The 21,096-nt window shown below is 36.7% G+C and overlaps 1 protein-coding gene across 1 annotated transcript in view; it reads right to left on the minus strand.

Moving 5' to 3' along the window:
- Window positions 1-468: 468 nt before the first annotated feature.
- The window catches only part of LOC139114630 (aspartate--tRNA ligase, mitochondrial-like), a 33,763-nt gene continuing 13,135 nt past the window's right edge, over window positions 469-21,096 (minus strand). The window contains exons 12-16 of the mRNA XM_070676461.1: window positions 20,295-20,349; window positions 18,258-18,418; window positions 6,363-6,473; window positions 2,864-2,939; window positions 469-1,157 (exon numbers count right to left, since the gene is read on the minus strand). Coding sequence (XP_070532562.1) covers window positions 997-1,157; window positions 2,864-2,939; window positions 6,363-6,473; window positions 18,258-18,418; window positions 20,295-20,349 — 564 coding nt within the window. The 3' untranslated portion in view covers window positions 469-996. The remainder of the gene's footprint in view (window positions 1,158-2,863; window positions 2,940-6,362; window positions 6,474-18,257; window positions 18,419-20,294; window positions 20,350-21,096) is intronic.

Raw genomic sequence — 21,096 nt, forward strand, 5'->3', positions numbered from 1 at the left:
ATAGATTGAATTATTTCTGTGCCACACATTTCATGATTTAAAATCACACACTACAACTTTCTTGTCATTTCAGTTTCAGTTATCATCACTTATACACTAAAAAAGAATGTTAGAAATTATCAGATATAATATTACAACTTTGTCAATACTAGTGAATTTCGTGACGTCATCCCCCAGATTATTACTGATAATGTATCAGGTTATCCAGCATTGTGGCCCCAGATGTTTTCTCCAACTACAAATTCACTGGCATTGTAAATACTGTAAAATATAGCAATACTGTACCCCTCCCACAGCCCATGATGGATTCACACACACATTACACTCAATAATGTTTACGTTGTGCAAAGTTTGCTTCACCATCGGTGGCAGGGAGTGAAAACATCATTTCTTAATCACACAGATATTTTGGTATGTTTGATATTAGACTATATATAGCTCAAAGGAAAATCAACATGGAACATTTTTCATGTTTAATCAGCCAAATTTTATCATATTGAGGCACAATATTGGGAGAAAAAATTATTACATAGTCTCTGTAGAGCTGTTTTCTTGCATGCGTTGAATGCTGGGCTTGATCTTGCTTGGTGCCATGCTAAGCTGTTGTCTGATGAGTGTATCATGGTCCCGAAGTATCATTGGGTATACACTTGAAATGGCAGATTCATATGTGATCATTAGTTGGCTGGTTGACCAGTTGCAAAAATGCCCTCTCCGTGGTTTTAGATATTTTATTGACCCAGGCGCACGATTACTTCAGTGACATTTAAATTATGTATCTGCATGTCTTTGATATCTTGACAGGAGACAGCCAATCGAGTAGAGAATAGATATGTTTGAGACTCCCTAAGTTGCTGTAAGTGATGACAATCCACCTGTCAAATAACCTTCCAAGGTGCTGCAAATTACTAGTGGTAGAGCACTCCAACAGATAGTGATGGTTCATTCAGCAAGACACATCCTAAGCTTCCTGTCATCCAAACTCTAGTATTGCCATCATTTGTGAATGATTTTGACATGATAGTCTTGGAGGTCCTCATTGGTTATCTCAGCAGGTGCACCACTCATCAAGTCATTTCCCTCAAAGGATTTCGGGAAAGCTATGACATCCCTGATACTGGAAGCATTGCACAGCATTGCCACATACCTATCAAAACCTGTCACATACAAATATGGTTTGTTTTTACTAAGTTTGAATGAAATACTAAATACATGCATTTTTAGTAAAAACATATGTGTACTTTGTTGAACGTAAACAAAGTTTTGAACTTGTCAATGATAAAGCTAGTATGTAAACAGCACATCAGATGTGTGACCTCATCAATTATATGAAAATGTGGATTTAAAATAAGCACTACCGAACCTCAGCTGCTAACTTTTACAGTAGCTTGCTTTGAATCGTTTGCATTGACGTGAACTAGACATGTTGTATAAATTGAGGTGTTGCCAACACTGTCAGGTGTAATTATATCTAAGCGGTAATAAAAGTCGATCGCAGGGAAATCAGCAGTGCCAAAGTTGAAACATTGTCTTGCTGGAGGTCAGACATAATTAAAACACCTGAAAGCAAGTGAAATGTCTTGGACAGTTAACGGGATGTGCGCAGACATGAATGGTGGTGTTGTTTTGACTCCATCTTACCTCCTACTGGACAACATTTCAACTTTTGCAGGATTGATTTCTTTGTGAGTGACTGATATCATCGCTTAGCTGACAGTGTTGACAAAACCTCAATTTAGACAATATGTCTAGTTTGCTAATGCCAAGGGGTCAATGCAAACCACTCTAAAAGTAGTTTGCAACTGACCTTGAAGTTGACAAGTTATACAAGAGATGTGATCAAGTATCAACAAATCATTGAGAATGACATAGTCCTACTTGCAATTGGGAGTTTGTCACTGGATGTGACTAAATTGAAGTTGACACGATGCGCGTCAGTCACAGACAGGGCTTTGATACCTGCATTTCCTTTTTCATGCACATTTTATCGACTTCAATTTAGTCACTTCCAGTGACAATTTCCCAATTGCAAGTCGATACAATGCGCATGTAAAAAGAAATGCAGGTACCAAAGCCCTGTCTGTGACTGATGCCCATATTGGATTGGATTGTAAACAAGTAGACATTAATAACATTAATAATAGTATGAATGGCACAGGGTTATGTCCTTTTAAGAAGTTGGACAGAATTATTAGTGTATTGTCCTTGTACCACGTTTGAAAGGTATTGGCTAAGGCATGTCTGAGATATCTGCATGGATGGATAGATGGATTGACGGAAGGAAGGAACCCAAACCATAAGTCCCCTGGTCGTCTGGACTTAGTCCGTGGGGACGAATAAGTATAAAGTAATGGCCGAACACACACTGTTGACAAGAAGGAAAATGGGGAGAAAGCAAATCAACTCAAAACAGTGAAGAATGAAGTCCTAAAAGCCACAATCTGATGATTAATTTTACTTTATCAAATTGCTCTACAGATTGGACAGGAACATATAGCCTTTCACAACCTTTGATTGAAAATGTCTTTCGCTGTCAGATACAAATATAAAATAATATGTTACCCTCTGATTCCATGTTAATTTGTATCAGAGGAAATTTGATGGCAAGTATTTGTCCATTTTGGAGATCTATGTGCACTTTGCATGCCATAAAGTTCATTTCCTAATAACATAAAGATATGTCTGAATAAAAGGGAAAATAAAATAATTATCAGTTGTTATGGTTCACGGTGATAAGTTATTTTCTGTTTATTTTAGTTTCTGAAATAGGCAGTTCTATTTGTCTTTGTGGGACAAGACCACCAGCAGGACAGAGAAGCTGCGAAAATTTATGGTTGCAATGAATACAGTAACAATGACATACCGATTGCAATCCCACCGTGTGGAGGTGCACCAGATTCAAGAGCTTCTAACAGGTGACTCAGTGTGATTGAATTTTCCTGCAATATGAAGAACATTCTAAGTGAGACATTGAAATTGACTGACTGTATGTAAATGTTAATTCCCAAAATTCCCAAAAAAGCCATTAAGGTGGTTGGAAAGGCTATTTTGCACCAATTCTTTTCTCAGAGTTACTGTCAAGTTTCAAGTGTTAGAATCAAGATATTTAGTTCAAGTTTTCAGGATAACTCCCTTAGTTAATATTTTCTCCAAAGAATATAAAATTGTACATTTGCAGCCATGATTTTGAAATATGACACCAGTAAATATTAAAATTTAATTTTTTCATATTTTTTTTACATATTTGAATTTAATAATAATTGGATAGTATTAATATTACCAAATTAGTTATAAATATGTTGACACTATTTATTGTGAGATTTGTACGGCAGGATTTGTAAATAAAATTTGTTTTATGATTTTACATGGGTTTATATATCAAAAAATTATCAAAATTTCTTTCAAATTTCAAAATGTGATTTTTCAAAAAGTACTTCAAATACAGGAAATTGTGCCGTACAAATCTTATCTGTAACCTTGTTAATAGGCTGTAAAATTCCATGTCCATATCTCATTTCAAGTTGGATTAAATTGGTATACAATTATGTAGGAAAACTGTTATTCTGTCAAAAATGTTGAAAACAAGCCATATTTGCACCCCTCGTTTGAAGTCATAGAGCAGTTTTTTTGGTTAATCTCACTTTTGACACCTCTTTGACACTCAAAGAATCTAAAAATGCATTTACAATAGCAGTCACTCACTCTGAATGCCAGCACCGCCTTGTCAAACTTTCCAGAAAAACAGCAAATAATGACTTTCCCTTTTCAAACATTTTATTAAAAGCTAGGGGACCTCTACCATAGTTAATACACTAAGGACTCCCCAACTTCTTCTTATTTGGTCAGTTTTTCGGAAGTTTTAAAGGCTATAACTCTGCAATGCCTTTGTGCCCAAATGTCTAATTTTTTTTATTCACAGAGAATGTTGACTACTTTTATATTTTAATAGTTTTGTTGAAATTTATAACTGACGCTCTAGCCTTTCCAACCACCTTAAAAACATACCATCTAAGACCGTTCAATATTCTAGCATGAATCAACCAGAATAGCTAAAAGGTTGCTTACGAAGGTCTTTCAAACTACAGTTCTGTAAATATGGAAAGATTTAGCTCTGAATTGAGACAGTGAGAGGAACAAGTTTATTAAATCTGCTTGGACAGTGTGAACATACTGCTACCGAGCAGCAATACTACCCAAAGATGGTACTGAGCAACAACACCACACCAGGATGGTACTGAGCAGCAACACTGTTTATTTACATCCATTACAGATGTATTATTTGTAATTCCACTGCACAAGTAGCATTACCTAGCTGAGAAGTGCTGGGGGATTGAGGGAAGAGTTCCTCGACTGCCTTTCTTAAAAAGAAGTAGTTCACAATTAAGAAGCACTTATTCCCTTAGCATACAATACACTGTTGTGCTTCTTCCATGAGCATTCAATGACTGTTGTGCTTATTACATGGCAGGGCCTGAAAAATTTAATTTTTATCCACTTGTCCCCGGACAAGTAGCCTCTGTTTTTCTACTTGTCCGTAGCAGAAACTCACTTGCCCTGAAAATTTTCAAAAAAATGATTCTGCTCTTACCCAGATTGTGGGACCTCTCCTACAATGGTTTGTGACAAATTGGTGGTATTTACAGTTTATAATTGTAAAAAAAGTACATTACCATAATGAAAATTATTGAATATGCTTTCTTCGTTTATGGGAATTCTTGCCAGTTACCGCATTAAGATGTGTTTAACAGAAATAAATACTAGTAAGATGTTTCATCACACTTATGACTACAAAAGTAGGAGTGATTGAAGACAATAGTCTAATAATGCAGACATTTAACATGGTTTTTTCACTACTTCTGTAAAGTTCACTTCATTTTTATAATTGCCCAAATGATTGATACTTTTTCATTGAAATTGCAAAAAAATAGGTTGAAAACACTAAATATCTGAGAGGAACTCCTTTCTCTTCATAATAGCAATAGCAACTTGCCATACAACGGCTTTGACAAGCTAGGTGGCTTTTGTTAAGGTCCGCTACAATCAAGATAGGGGGTCTTGACCATATAGGAATTCAGCATGGTGACCTACACAAGCTTGCTGCGTACGATCGAAGAGTGGCATGAGACTCATTCTGGAGAAATTTCTGACTGCAAAATACTACTTTGAAAGACAGGGATATAGTGCTTCATCAAAATTTTGGAGTTACTGATATTTTTATGTAAAGTTGTGAACTTCCATCACACCACATAGTGCCGTTTGATGCTTCGTGCAGTGTGGCTAGAAATTTCATTCTCCGTACACACTGTGTACCACTATAAAGCTAGCAGGTTAGTTGGGTATAGTAACCGTAGTTGTCAATAAAGTTTGCTTAACTGTTTCACTGTCCAATTGTTTGGTGAAAAGTTAGTTGTTCTATTTAAAATGATCTAGGCTTACGCTTCAAACATTGTCTGGTTATTATCTCGTTACATTTTACATGTAAAATGAGTGGAGAAGTACGTGGCCCGGCATTTGCCCCAGGGTCCTGGTGGCTAGTGGACGCACATCGACTTGCTTATACCATGAATCGCAAACTGTAACAGAGAAACTGATTTTTCTTTAGTGTTTCCGTTTAGACGAAAAAATAAGCTCCGATTTGAGTGCGTCCGAGTGACCCAGGTCTGGTATTTGGGGGACATTGTTTCCAATTTGCGTCAAAAGACGAAAGAACGCACTCTTGGCAAAACACTGAGTTGACTCTGAATTTTCGCGGGCAAGTGAGGGCTAGTTTTGCGCTAGTCCGTATTAGAAATCAGTCTGTCCCGGGCATCGGGCTAGCGTAATTTTCAGGCCCTGTCATGGGCATACAATATACTGTTTTTCATTGCAGGGTTATTAGCAGGGCGCGTTGTTTGAATTACACTGTTGTGCTTATACCATGGTAATGCAATATACTGTTGCACTTATTCCATGGCCATACAATATACTGCTTTTCCTTGCACGATTATTAGCAGGATATGCTGTTTCAATGCTATTGTATTGAGCTGTGCTGACCTTTGCCGACAAATATTATTTGACCAAACTTTTTGAGAAATCTATCATTTTAGATCACGCAGTACACTTCCTGAATACAGCTTTACTGTGTTTACAAGATGAACAGATTCATCTACAATGTGAGGTTGGTTCTTGAACTTGAAGTTCAGGAAATACCAACAGCATAGAGTGCTACAATACTCCTACCTGAAGCAACATCTTCAGACCAAATAAAGGTTCTTCTATAATTCCCCTGATGTTTGGCAGTTTCATGTTTAAGAACAATTGAAGTGCTATTCACTGGTTCACTGTGAAGATTGCGGAAGTCTGTAAAGATAGTGCATACCAACCTTCAGGATGTCATCCAGTACATATCTTTGTAACTTGGCATCATGAATTCTGATAGATCCACCAGCAATTTCAGCTCCATTGAACACCAAGTCATAGTGTAATCCGCGAACCTGAAACAGATTTACAAACAACTGCTGTTTAACCCTTTGCACCCTAACCCCTGGTACTCTATGACGTCATCAGACATTTATGTCCGAGCCGGGTTCAAAGGGTTAAGGAAAGTACTGAGGTAAATATTTTGTCTGTTTTTACCAAAATGTACATATCTCAATTAATACATGAATGTCATCACTGGTAACTTATAAACCAAATTTGAAAGTTGGTGAACATAATTGTATGGTTTCAGAGAAAACATTTTGACTTAAAGAGGCACTCCCATTTTGTAACATTTTTAAAACACACGTCGATATTTGACTTGGCGACTGCACGCGGATCGCGAGATATCGATAAAAACATGTCATTTCCCTAGCGTATTTTTCACATCCTGAAGTTTTACGATCGTTCTAATTTTGACTCGAAATCCCCCGAAGGTTTGTTGTTGTGCTGATTGATGATATTCTAGGGAGTCTACAATAAGTTCGAACGACCAATTAATTTACTTCCCACTGCAAAGACTTTATATACAGCATTATGCCTTTACCTAAGGTAAGTTTTTAAAAACCTCTCCTTAGTTTTTGTCGTTTTCATTATTCTAAATCGGTTGTATTATATTTTTAACCAATATCACATAAACATCAGGTTTTACATGTCAAATATTAGCCACCTCCGATGACTACATTTTGTCGTCTGCCACACAGTACGCCGTGCGCGTGGTATGCGCGCGTGGCATGCGTCTATGCATATCACGCGGCGGCCCCTATGTATCAACCGCACGTAGCTGTGCTAGTCACCTTTGCCAATTCTGGTGGAATCAGCAAAAATTGTTTTTCGTTTATACGCCAAGTCAGTAAGACTCAGCTTTCTCCCACAGGGCATGGCCGATCGCCGACGCCAGTGGTACTGTGGCGTACAGCAGCGTCAGCGTAGACTCGTACTCCATAGCTTAGTTGACAATGGCCCCAGTGCCGAACGTTCGATGTTTGGAAGCTGAATTTAGGTGGGCCACCGGAATTCAAACTTTTACTTTTTTGAAGACATGTTTTTATCGATATCTCGCGATCCGCGCACAGTCGCCTCGTCAAATATCGACCGTTGGCATTAAAAAAATGTGCTTTAAAAATGTTACCAAGTGTGAGTGCCACTTTAAGATGTCAAATTTATATGTGCTGATTTCATCATCACATGGACAAATCTGAAAAGAGTCAATCTTTATGCATCTGGAAACAATACAGACACATAAATTTCATGATCGTTTGACCAACACTATAGTGCATAATCTCTCAGCATCTAAAAACCAAGTTTTGATGCCATCAAATAATTGGTCTCTGAGCAGATTTTGAAAAAAGTAAGGGAAGAAGATATTAATTCTCACAAATTTTGTCTGTACAAACTCTGATCTGAGAAAATATTAGTCAAGCCATAGACATAACAAGAATGACAAAAGTAATTAAGGTCTGAAACTTTAGGTACTGGAGGTCAACTTTAGCAACATGCATAGCAGAAACAAGCCCCTCTTAGTTTGAGTATAGACGGTCTTCCCCCTCTACTGTCTATGGTTTGAGCACGTCTGTTAATATGTAACAGTTCATAAACAATGACAGTAAATGACTCAAGATCAGTGGAGTTGGCTTGTTTCTTACTGGCATGCCATCACTCCTGCACATTTGCAGGATTTCACTTTTTCTCACCTCATTTGCACATTTTTGACACTGATGTGTTCATTTGAACAAGTTCACATTTCAACCCCTGCATCTACCTATACACCAAATACTCAGATGGTAGCTCTGGCGGTATGGGAGCCTTTGTGTGTGACGGACATACATCCGCACATACATACCCACAAATAGGCACACAGTCCATGTAGCCGACAATGAGATGCAAATGATATGCGGTTAAGGTCTCCTCGACTAACTTTCAGCTGCTTGCTCATTTTCTACTATTTTTATAGTATTTTATACAAAGGCACAGACTTATTCTACTTTCAACTTAAAACTGATAGTGATTTTGTAGCTCATTCTTTACTATTCTTCATAGTTTTTGGTAGCCGGTAACAGACACTTCGTGTTTGTGTTGGCTACATGGACGATCTGCCCACAAATATACAGACATACAGATGCCACCGACTCATCATATAAGCTCTTTTTGGTATTTAAATACAAAACCAAATATGAGCTAAAAAAAGAGTTTTACATCCTTGGTAAAAGGAAGATACAAATGTCAAAGAAATTAACAGAGATCAGAATGGCAGACGCCAATGGACAGTCAACTGAGTGATTATCTATGTCTTCGACCCGTCATAGAAAGGATATGTAACATCATAAAATACAGGTATTGATGAAATGAACAGACCACAAACCAAACATCACATCATAATGTCCCAATAAAACCTCTACTGCAAGGCTACAGCTGATGATGATGGAAACCAAAGACAAAACACAAACATGCCTTCTGTCACAAGAGATAATGTTCCATTACATCAAAAATTGATCCGGGATATTAATACAGCTGTTCAATGCATTCACAAAGATATTATTTGCATGATTATGCACAACTATTAAACATTATACTGTTTGGTGCACATCTTGCAGGCAGAAGTATTTATCATATTTTAGTTCATCTTTTGGAATACCTGAGAACAGTAAGGGTCAGACATATCATGTTTTTGGAGTATTGTTCCGAGTACTGAAGTAAGATATGGGTAAAACATGTCAAATTTTTGGAGTATCCTTTGGAATAGTGGTATAATCCCCAAACACAGCATATCCTTAAACTTTTGACAAAACACCACGAAAGTCTGACTACTTAATTCAAGTGACAATGTTCTACCATCAAATGCTTAAATACAAAGTTAAAACAGTTTTTGTGCACGTACATGTACATTGCATTCGAAAGTGCATGCACTTTTGTATCATTCACAGAAAGTTATAAAGTTATACTTGCAAGACAAGTCCCTGTTTTGAATTTTTTCCGAAAAACTCAGCTTTTGAGCCAACCACAATTTACCTAACAAGATCATTGACGGGTATTACTGTTTTTAATAATGTCACTATAGATGCACTCTCTACATACATCCTAAAATCGCAATGTTGCTGAGTTTATACAGCTTTCAAGCAGCTGAATTGTGCACCAGTTAGCAGCTTTGTCTACCAGTTTTAATTCTTAACAAGCAACCTAGCGGCCGATATAGCTCCGCTGTGTTTATGTACAGAATAACTATTTTTGACACATGTTGATGAAGAAGGTGGAAATCTTTGATAACTCAATGCAGTGGCCAGAAAAACAGTGGCTAAAATAAGCTGCAAAAATACAAAGTTGAAGATTTCATCATACTTTGAATATATCACATCCGATCATCCTTAAGAACATGTCAACCAAACCTATCTGATGAGTAGTTTTTTGAGAATAAAATATTCTGACCAAAAATGGCAACAATTGCCCCCAAAAATAAAAATTGCAGATTTCATCATAATTTCAAAATATCACACTATACAAAATTTCAAAGCTGTTAGACCAGTACTTTTTGAGAAACGCATTTTTTGACCAAAAATGGGAAAAATTGACCCAAAAATTCAAAATTGCAGATGTCATCATTATTTCAATAAATATCATTTAGTTCATCTATGGAAACCTGTCTACCAAATTTCAAAGCTATCAGATAAGTAGTTTTGGAAATACACATTTTTTGAACAAAAATGGCAAAAATTGCCAAAAAAATACAAAATTACAGATTTCATCAGAAATTCGATATATATTACTAAGCTTATCTGTAGAAACCTGTATACCAAATTTCAAAGCTATCAGACCAGTACTTTATGAGAAAAACATTTTTTGACCAAAAATGGCAAAAATTGCCCCAAAATTACAAAATTGCAGATTTCATCATTATTTCCATAAATATCATTTAGTTCATCTGTAGAAACCTCTATACCAAATTTCAAAGCTATCAGATGAGTAGTTTTGGAAATACACATTTTTTGACCAAGAATGGCAAAAATTGCCCCAAAAATACAAAATTACAGATTTCATCAGAAATTCAATATATATTACTTAGTTCATCTATAGAAACCTGTATACCAAATTTCAAAACTATCAGACCAGTACTTTTTGAGAAATACATTTTTTGACCAAAAATGGCAAAAATTGCCTTAAAAATGCAAATTTGCATATTCCTGCACAATTTGAACAAATCTGAAATAGATCATCCCTAGGGACATATGTACCAAATATAAAAGCTATCTGACCAGTAGCTTTAAAGAAGAAGATTTTAAAGATTATTTTACCAAAAATGACAAAAATTGCCTTAAAAATACAAATATGCAAATTTCACCACCATTTGAAAAATCTGATTTCAGTCACCCTAAGCAAACTGCATATCAAATTTCAAAGCAATCGGACGAGCGGTTTCAGAGAAGAAGATTTTTTTACCAAAAATACCAAAAAATGCCCCAAAAATACAAATATGCAAATTTCACCATGATTTCAACAAACTGAAGTGAGGTCACCCCAAGTGAACTGCATATAAAATTTCAAAGCAATTGGACTTGTGGTTTCAGAGGAGAAGGCAATTGTTGACGGACGACGACTGACGCCGGACGCCGGACGCCGGACGCCGACGACGGACGACAACAGATAATCAACCTATTTGATAAGCTCCGCGTCGCTGACAGCGGAGCTAAAAAGCGGATTGCCTGTTATAAAAATAAAAGAAAAGATTCCCTTGCTTATTTCGAAAAGTTACTCATTTTGTAATTTTCTTCTGTTTTTGAGTGAATTCAGTGAGACCTCTGCTGTCATGAATGAAAAACCCATTAAATCTGCTATTTTAAATCAATTTTTTGGATAGTGAGGTATTCCCTATACTGGCAAATGTCTGTGTAGCTGGAGGTGAGCATGTGTATATTGGTTGAAATGGCTGTAAGCTCATACCATAAAATTACACGTTCAGTATGTGTGCATTCCGATATCTATCACAAACGAATGCACAATAAAGTTTGATTTGTACAAAGGAAGTCAACATTCATTAGACTATTTGCTGAAATGGCGAGTGTTAACACAGCAGGGACCTGGATGTGTGTTTGTGTATGTAAATTATGAGACAATAGACCATGTTCCGAACCGCGCGAGACATTCCGAGATATAGCGAGAATATGTGGTTAGCACTGGCCGTGTTCTCGCAACACAGGACAAACTGCGTAAAACAGAACAAGTTGCTAATTACGTTAAACACTGCATAAAATATATGAAGTTGCAATCTTTGCTCATTTCTGCACTTTTTCTAGTTCCATACAAAATTTGACTTGTATTTCTAAGCTGGAAATCTGTGTCTACGGCCATGTATTAAAGTCTCGCCAGATCTCGCAATCAGCGGAACATCGTCTATTGCTGGGGGTTTTGGCAAAAAACCAATGCTCCATTTTAAACATTAAATCCTGTGTTTGAGGACCCCACTTTAGACCATATTGCTCAAAACCTCAACCCATTAGGGTGGTACGAATATGGGGAAGTATTACCCACACACATGCAACAGCAATATTTTGGTATGCTCTATATTTTGAATGGCGATGGAGTAACCTGCACACAAGGAAATAATAAGAGTGAAAGAGTTATACTGGGAGTCTTGACTATGAAAAGGACACAGATTAGTAAGATAAATTTTTCATGGCTTGAATGTGACTGCTCACTCTAAAATAATTGTATAAAAGTGCAATGCTACTGTACTTCCTAATAATACAATAATTAAGTAATAAAGCACACCCAGCGACGACATACCATGAGATTTTGACCAGTTCACAACATATACAACATGTATGCACGAGTGATAGCGAGTGCATATATGAAGTGACTGGTCAAAATCGAGTGGTATACCGTTGCTAGGTGTGATTTATTGCTATTATATCATAACAGTATATTGAAATTCTGGCGTGGAACGTCAAAAACGGTGTTTTGTTCAAGCTGAGAGCCAGCCGTGGTATATCGCCAATATACCAAGGTTTCGCGTCTCGACCAATCAGATCTCTGTACTTGCGCCATCAATATACTAATAGGCAATATCTCCTAACATCTGTGTTGCTGCATATTTGCAGCAACACAGATGTTGAGTATTGAATTTCAAATACAGCAAAATAATCAGCAATTTGTTTCACTAGTTCCAAACTTTGCACAGTGACCCCTGATTGTTATTTAGCGATTTGGTAAGAAGTGGTTGACAGTTTCATTTGGGAAAGTTTGAGCAAAAGTTTAAGTCTTTCACTTTCGAGGCGCATACTACCTTAAAGATCAGTAGTTGGCTGTGGTAATCTGTGTTTTCAACAACATCATTTAAACAAGATATTGAATCAAATCAAATCAGGGTTAATTTGAACACATGAATTTTGGTACAGAACACTGTATTCATGAGCCAAACCAGTGCTGCCATAACTTCATGCGGCTGAATGTTTTCAGTAAATTTACATCGTGTATATGATAGTTTCTGCTACATTTTGACTGGTATTGTAGATGATTCATTAGGCATTCTTGGTAAAGCAATAATAGTTGGGATTATATCCGTTGGAATATTCACTATTGGGCCAGGTTTCCACGTGGCAAACTGCACAAATGCATGAATGGCATTCGTTGTGCTATTAGTCTTTCCTCTAGTGAATGTAAGTGTAACTGGGATTTTGCCAGATGATATAGGTCTGTAGCATGTGTTACATAGCCATTCTGTATTATTGACAGAAATGTACTCAGTCAAACATTTTGATTCAATGTCTTGTTTAAATGACTTATAGTAGCTGGAGTAACATTTTTAAAACTTAGTTTGTTGACATGAAGAGCAAATATATACAGGACCTTATGATACAGCTTTATGAAAAATGTGTATGCATTCTTCCAATGACTCGCCACAGGATTTTTTGTTTTCTTTGTGCAGTGATATATCATGTATCTCAGCAGGTTTTGTAATTAGGCCCATTTCTGCAGCTTGAAATTTTTCCTTCCTTCTCACTGATTTTTATTTAAGTTTTCTCTTCTCCAGAACTCAATATTCTGTCTCTTAATCTTTCTGTAGGCCTTTTGTTGCTTGATCTCGTGCTCTGTTAAAGCTAAACTTTGCCTAATGTCTTGATACATGCTTTCATCTTCAATGTTTCATATTACCAGAAATCCTGATTTGTTTGCATACTTTTCTTGTATATTTTTTGCTTTTTCCTTGCCGTCTCTCTGAAATCACGATTTTGAAGCGATGCTTCATGTGGTTTGTATTTTCTTCTTTTCTTCAACTGAAATGTATTGTTAATTGTGAGCACAAAAACATTGGTATTGACCATGTTTATGTAGAGAGATACAAATACCAGATGGCAGGAAACACTAACAATAATAATAATAAAGTAAATTTGTAATGCACCCGATCATTGAGAACAGAGCTTGGGTGCAAAGTACACTACCAGTATGTAAGAGGAAATTTTGAAATACTGGGATTGGAGACTGGGTGAACAAACAAACTTAAAACTATCGCTCAAAGAGAAAAATCTTGAGGAGACAGTGGAAGGAAAGGGCAGAATTGGAGTGACGAAGGTCAGAGGGAAGTTTATTCCATAATGTAAGGCCACTTTAAGAGAAAGATCTCTAGCCAAAAGTCTTTGTGAAGACTCTTGGAATACTGAAAAATCAAGGAGCTGAGGTAGCAGCAGACTATTTCTGAAATAAAATTTTGTCAAAAATTGAGGAAAGAAGAAAATCTTCACAAAAAAGATATTTTGATCAATCACCACAATTGGAACACACTCGACTGAGGTTACCCTGAAGAACATGCACGTTTCACAGCAATCGGACGAGCAATTTCATATAGCAGACAAGAAGACTTTTTGACCCAAAATGGGAAAATCGCCCAAAAATTACAACTATGCACATTTTACAACAATTTGTACACACTTACCTACAGTTACCTAAAGAACCTGCATACCAAGTTTCAACCCATTCTGGCCTATTTTTACAAAGTTTCAGCACTTTGCTGGATTTCCCTTTTGACACTGATAGGTTCATTTGAACAAATTCACATCTCCACCCCTTGTTGTATCTGTACACCAAATACTATCATGGTAGGTGCTACAGTTTTTGAGTTTCTGATCCGTACATCAATCCATTCATCCATCCATCCTTCCATCCATACATACATAAATACAGATGCAACCATGTTACCATATAAGTTCTCTTTGGTGTATATAAAAACATACCAAATGTGAGCTAAACACTTGTTTGTTCATGCCTCAGAATTAAATGCTACTATCAATTTCTTACACAGATTAGTAAATGTCCAATATTTTATCAATCAATGTGTAAAATACAAAAATACAGCTTTTAAAATTAGTCTACTTTATTAGCCGTATGAAGTGGTGAGAGTAATGTACAATGTGAACAAAAACAATCCAATATGAGTGTGTGCTCCACCAACAGACAACAACTTAATCCTCTTTCTACCAGGCTCTATGGACAAACCACAGAAATAAATACAACTTGGGAGAAAGAGGATTAACATGATTATGGGTTTTGATAAGGCAAAAACTGTATTCTTATCAATGTTGAGTACATGCATGAATGTCTGTGGTATAAACAAAAGCATTTCACATTAGTGCCCCATGAGGGCATTCTAGACATATCAGTACATATCAGGTTTGTTTAAATTATTCACTGCCCATACAATGCTTAAACCTTGTATTAAAGAGGCACTCCCACTTGGTTACATTTTTAAAACACATTTTTTTAATGCCAACAGTCGATATTTGATATGGCGACTGCGCGCAGATCGCAAGATATCGATAAAAACATGTCCTTTAAAAGTTAAAGTTTGAATTCCGGTGGCCCACCTGAATTCAGCTTCCGAACATTGAACGTTCGGCACTGAGGCCATTGTCAACTAAGCTATGGAGTACGAGTCTACGCTGACGCTGCTGTACGCCACAGCAGTACCACTCGTGTCGGTGAGCGGTCATGTCCCATGGGAGAAAGCCGAGTCCTACTGACTCGGCAAAAAACCGAAAAACAAAGTTTGCTGATTCCACCAGAATTCGCATAGGTGACTAGCACAGATAGGTGCGGTTGATACATAGTATGCATAGTGGCCGCCGCGTGGTATGCGCGCATACCACACGCGGCGGCCGCTATGTATCGAACCACGCGTAACTGTGTGGCAGACGACAAAATGTAGTCATCAGAGGCAACTAATATTTTACACGTAAAAACTGATATCTATGTGGTATTGTTTAAAAATTTAATAAAACTGATTGAGAATAATGAAAACGACAAAAACTAAGGAGAAGTTTAAAAAAGAATTACCAGAGGTAAAGGCATTGATAATGATGTATATAAAGTCATCGCAGTAGGAGGTAAATTAATTGCGTCATTCAAACGTTTTTGGACTCCTTAGAATATCGTCAATCAGCACAACAACACACTTTCGGGGGATTTCGGGTCATAACCAGAAACGATCGTAAAACTTCGGGATGTGAAAAATACGCTCGGGAAATGACATGTTTTTATCGATATCTCGCGATCTGCGCGGAGTCGCCACGTCAAATATCGACCGTTGGCATTAAAAAAATGTGTTTTAAAAATGTTACCAAGTGGGAGTGCCTCTTTAATGTCACTATTGTATGTGTCAGGGGAAGTTGCTAATACATTTCTCTCAGCACTACGGATTGATGCTGTTTTAGAAAGGGACAGAGACTCTGAAAAACTCATGACATTAACCAGAGTATGTGGTTGTGAGGAAAATCTTGCCTATTGTGACATACTCTCAGCATTAGATAAACAGGTGACAGCACATCATTTTTTCTTGTCCATCAAAAAAAATTATGGAAAGTGCTCTTCAAAAAAAGAAAACTTATGTACCTGATTTTTCAACAGCTCAAACAACTGTTGTTTCAGTTACAGAACATTTTGGAACATTACAACATACCAATTTTTAAGTAGTTTGATAACATTTATGGTAATTTTTTGTATATCACAACATCACACAATGTCACAGTGTTACAGCACAATAGACATGATAGATGGACCATTGCATGTTTACTAGATATCTTTGTCTTTGACATTTTCTGTTTTTGGTGTCAAGACAAGGCAACAGTTGAACTAACTTTATTGGAAACAAAGCATATAGCCGATATGTAAATCAGTGAGTTGTTAAAGTGTGTAGGGATACAATAAAAATCTCATTCTCAAATGTATGTATATATAATATAATATATATATATATATATATATATATATATATATATATATATACTATATATGTATGTATATATGTATGTATACTGTAGAGTTATTCTCATCTGAAATTTCACTTCAACCAATAAATTTTAATTTGAAGTGTTTATCCGACCACACATTGAGATCATACCTACTTTACCTACTGGACACCATTGCACAGTACTAGCTGAAACTCAAATTTCTAATGAGCGACATGCCATCCCAATTGGCATCCTATGTCTATCATGCATTTTCAATGAGACAAGAAGCTTCTTATACTTAAATTACATTTCGAGCTATTCATATCTATGTACTTTATTTACTGTTTTAGTGTCTTGTAAGCCCTTGGGGCTGGGTGTGGCAACCAAGCTGTTTAAGACCACACATGACACTTTAATAAATAAATATAACATAACATAACACAACTAGCTTAATGCAGGCTAAGAAATGGTGACACCACTGATGACACATGTTTAAACTAACAAAAGATATACACTCTTTAGTGTACATTTATCAAAATCCCCAGTAACAATACTACATCTTCAGCACACATAACCATATTACAGAACAAGTTTTAGCAAACAGACAATCAAGACGGTGGTCCAAGTAACAGAAAGCACCACATTTTCATTTTGCTGGACTGATCCCATCCCTTGCTTTCAAAGTACATGCTTAGAAAATAAGGTGACAGACAGCGTATGATGCTTGGAAATGGCAAGAAAGGTATCACACACTCTCCATGATTCATCACAGTGACTGTTGTATAATTTAGAGTACACACCTTTGTAAGCTGGAATCTTTTGACGGAGTTATAACATGTGACATAAGACCATGAAACTCAATAAAATTGATGTGTACCTGTTTACATGTGTCTATGTCAACTAACTCAACAAAATAGATGTGTACCTGTTTACATGTGTCTATGTCAACTAACTCAACAAAATAGATGTGTACCTGTTTACATGTGTCTATGTTAACTAACTCAACAAAATAGATGTGTACCTGTTTACATGTGTCTATGTTAACGAACTCCACAAAATAGATGTGTACCTGTTTACATGTGTCTATGTTAACGAACTCCACAAAATAGATGTGTACCTGTTTACATGTGTCTATGTTAACAAACTCCACAAAATAGATGTGTACCTGTTTACATGTGTCTGTGTTAACTAACTCAACAAAATAGATGTGTACCTGTTTACATGTGTCTGTGTCAATTAACTCAACAAAATAGATGTGTACCTGTTTACATGTGTCTATGTTAACGAACTCCACAAAATAGATGTGTACCTGTTTACATGTGTCTATGTTAACGAACTCAACAAAATAGATGTGTACCTGTTTACATGTGTCTATGTCAACTAACTCAACAAAATAGATGTGTACCTGTTTACATGTGTCTATGTTAACTAACTCAACAAAATAGATGTGTACCTGTTTACATGTGTCTATGTCAACTAACTCAACAAAATAGATGTGTACCTGTTTACATGTGTCTGTGTCAATTTGCAGTTTGGTACTGGTCCTACAGATTTATTTGAAAACAAAATATTTCCCAGTAGACTGTTTACCTTGTCGGGAGATGTGTAAATGGCATCTGCATCTTCTGGATGAGGTGCTGTGAATGGATGGTGGGCTGATTCCAGACTGACACCGTCTTCCTTGTACAGGAAAAGTGGGAAATCTTCGACCCAAAGGAATGCATTTGAATCAGGGTCCCTCAACTGGACTCCTGCCCAAATAAAAATACATGATGAAGATGATTGATTGATTGATTGATTAACTTTATTACCTGAAAAATTATATTTCCAAATCATGTTTAGAACAAAGAAGGTATACAAATCATTCATAAGGTTACAGGTAATAGGAGTCAGAAAATAGCAATAATGCTAATCAAAGTCTGACCCCTCGATTAAACTTAATAGTACATTCATGGATGTTAAAGAAATTAAAATATACAAAAAATTCATCACATCTAAAACCCAGCTTCTATTGTTTAAAGTAAGTGGTGAGAGAAGTGTCTATATCATATATTCAGTCAGCAAATCCCTTTTAAGTGACTGTGAAAAACTATGTCTTGTCAGTTCCTTTCTTGTATTAAGTGTGATACTGTTCCATGTAATTGCACCTGTGTATGTTATTGATTGTTTTCCTATTGATGTCTTAACAGGTGGGATACATAAATTCCCTTGCTCTTTTTGTCGTGTATTGTATTTGTAATCTAACAACATGCAGTAATCTGTAATCGAATGTGGTGAACTGTCCCTGAAATGAGCATATGAGATTGCCCGCACAACCATTTCTGGGACAAAAGAATACAATTCATATAGGAAGTAAATGTATTTCCCCATACTTCTAATCCATATGATATGTGGGGTTGAATAAACGTCTTGTTCAATAAAATAAGTACTGGTTTTGGAATAAAGCCTCTAAGTTTAAAATAGCACCTATTTTTTTTCTAATAATGCTATTTACATGACAAATATGTTCTTTCCAGAGCAAATGTCTATCAATAACAATACCAACAAAAGACGCATGGTTGACTTGCTCAATGACCTTGCCATTTACATTAAGTGTGCCACAAGTATTTAGTAAACATTTACGACCTCTAATGAGCATGAATTTAGTTTTGTTTTCATTTATCGTGAGCTTATTCGCTATACACCACGCTGTTACATCACTAAGTTTATTGTTAACAATGGAAAGGTCAATATTTCTCTGTGTATGTGGGAATGTGTGGAAAAGGTTTGAATCGTCAGCAAATAGTCTGAAATCAAAATATGAAGATGAAAGTGGGAAGTCATTGATGTATAGTAAAAACAGCGTTGGTCCTAAAACGGAACCTTGTGGAACTCCGCAGGTTATTGATGAATATGTGGAGTTTACACCTTCAGAGCACACAAATTGCTGACGATTTCGCAAGTAATCCTGAAACCACAACAAAGGTAAACCCCGTATTCCATGATGAGACAATTTGGACAATAAAATGTTATGATTGATGGTATCGAAGGCCTTTGAGAAATCAACATAAATACCTAAGGTGACTCTGCCTTCGTCCATCTGTTTAACGAGATAATTTACTAAATTTATGACAGACAACTTTGTACTGTGCTTTTCTCGGAAGCCATACTGATGTTCATATAGTATGTGGTTGTGATTTAAGAATGATCGCAAGCGTCTATCTACAAGTTTTTCAAAGAGCTTACTTAGCACAGGAAGAATGGAAATTGGTCGATAATTATCAGGAGAGTGTTCTGACCCCTTTTTAAAAACTGGTTTCACCTTGGCAATTTTCAGGTCATGATGTTACATTGATGTGATGAAAGAGGCTTTCTTTCAGATGTTCCTTTAGAAAGATTCAACATTTTCATTGAAAACAACAAGATGGTACAACTAGTATTTCATTTATTTGTATGTAACTGAGTCACATTTCATGATTATCTCAACATTCCAAGGAAAAGTCATTCTTTCAAGTAGAATCTCCTGCTTACTTTACAACTTACATTGTCACTGAAGGGACACTTCAAATCCCCTAAATATCTGGAACATCAAATTGCACATACAGATCAAGTACAAACTTAGAAGTTTATGTAAAAAGAATAACGTACCTTTGGATTCCAAGAGTGTTGCAACCTCTAATCTCAGGCTGCCTAGCAACAAACACTATAAACAAATGTTGATTACATACTGCGCAGTTCACTGAAGTGTTCAATGCATGAAAAGATAAGCATCCCCGTCAGCGCGTCTGACTGCAACTTTTTATTAGCTGTCAGGCAACTTGTCACATGAAAAGTTTAACGCGCCAAACTCAAAACATTGTGGCGCGAAACCAAAAACATTCACTCGCCAAAACAATTTTTTAAAACCACGCCTCCAAATGTATCATTTTTTTCGAGAAACGTGGTCTTTCTTGTACTCAAGTCTGAGTCACAGACAACATTTTCTCGGTACTGACGGTAGCGTGATGATGAGGAATAACGTAAATAGAACGCCGACAAGGGAGAAGCAGCTAGAATCGTGGCTAGAAAACATCGATTCTGAACTCCTGAAATATCTGGGAAGCCTTAAACATGCGGGGTACACCAGCCTGCGAGCCATGGCCCGGTTAACTCCCGAGGACATCCAGGACTTTTTACCTGAAATTCCCACAGGACATAAACGCCTGCTACTGTACGAGTCGGCGAAGTTACGAACTCCTATCAAAGATACCGGGTCATCAGAACCAGCTGAGACTGACAAGATACCCTCGACTAATCTTCAAGCTAAAGGCACAGGCAGTATCGTAAGTTACTCTAGTGGATTTAATTCCACGAACACTACCATCAAAGTCTCTGCAAAGAGAAAGCGGTCACAGTCACCAACAATAAATGATGACGCGAGTACCGCGCAACAGTATGGCGGACTTGAGGA

The sequence above is a fragment of the Ptychodera flava genome, chromosome 16, assembly GCF_041260155.1.
Source record: "Ptychodera flava strain L36383 chromosome 16, AS_Pfla_20210202, whole genome shotgun sequence".
Classification (NCBI taxonomy): domain Eukaryota; kingdom Metazoa; phylum Hemichordata; class Enteropneusta; family Ptychoderidae; genus Ptychodera; species Ptychodera flava.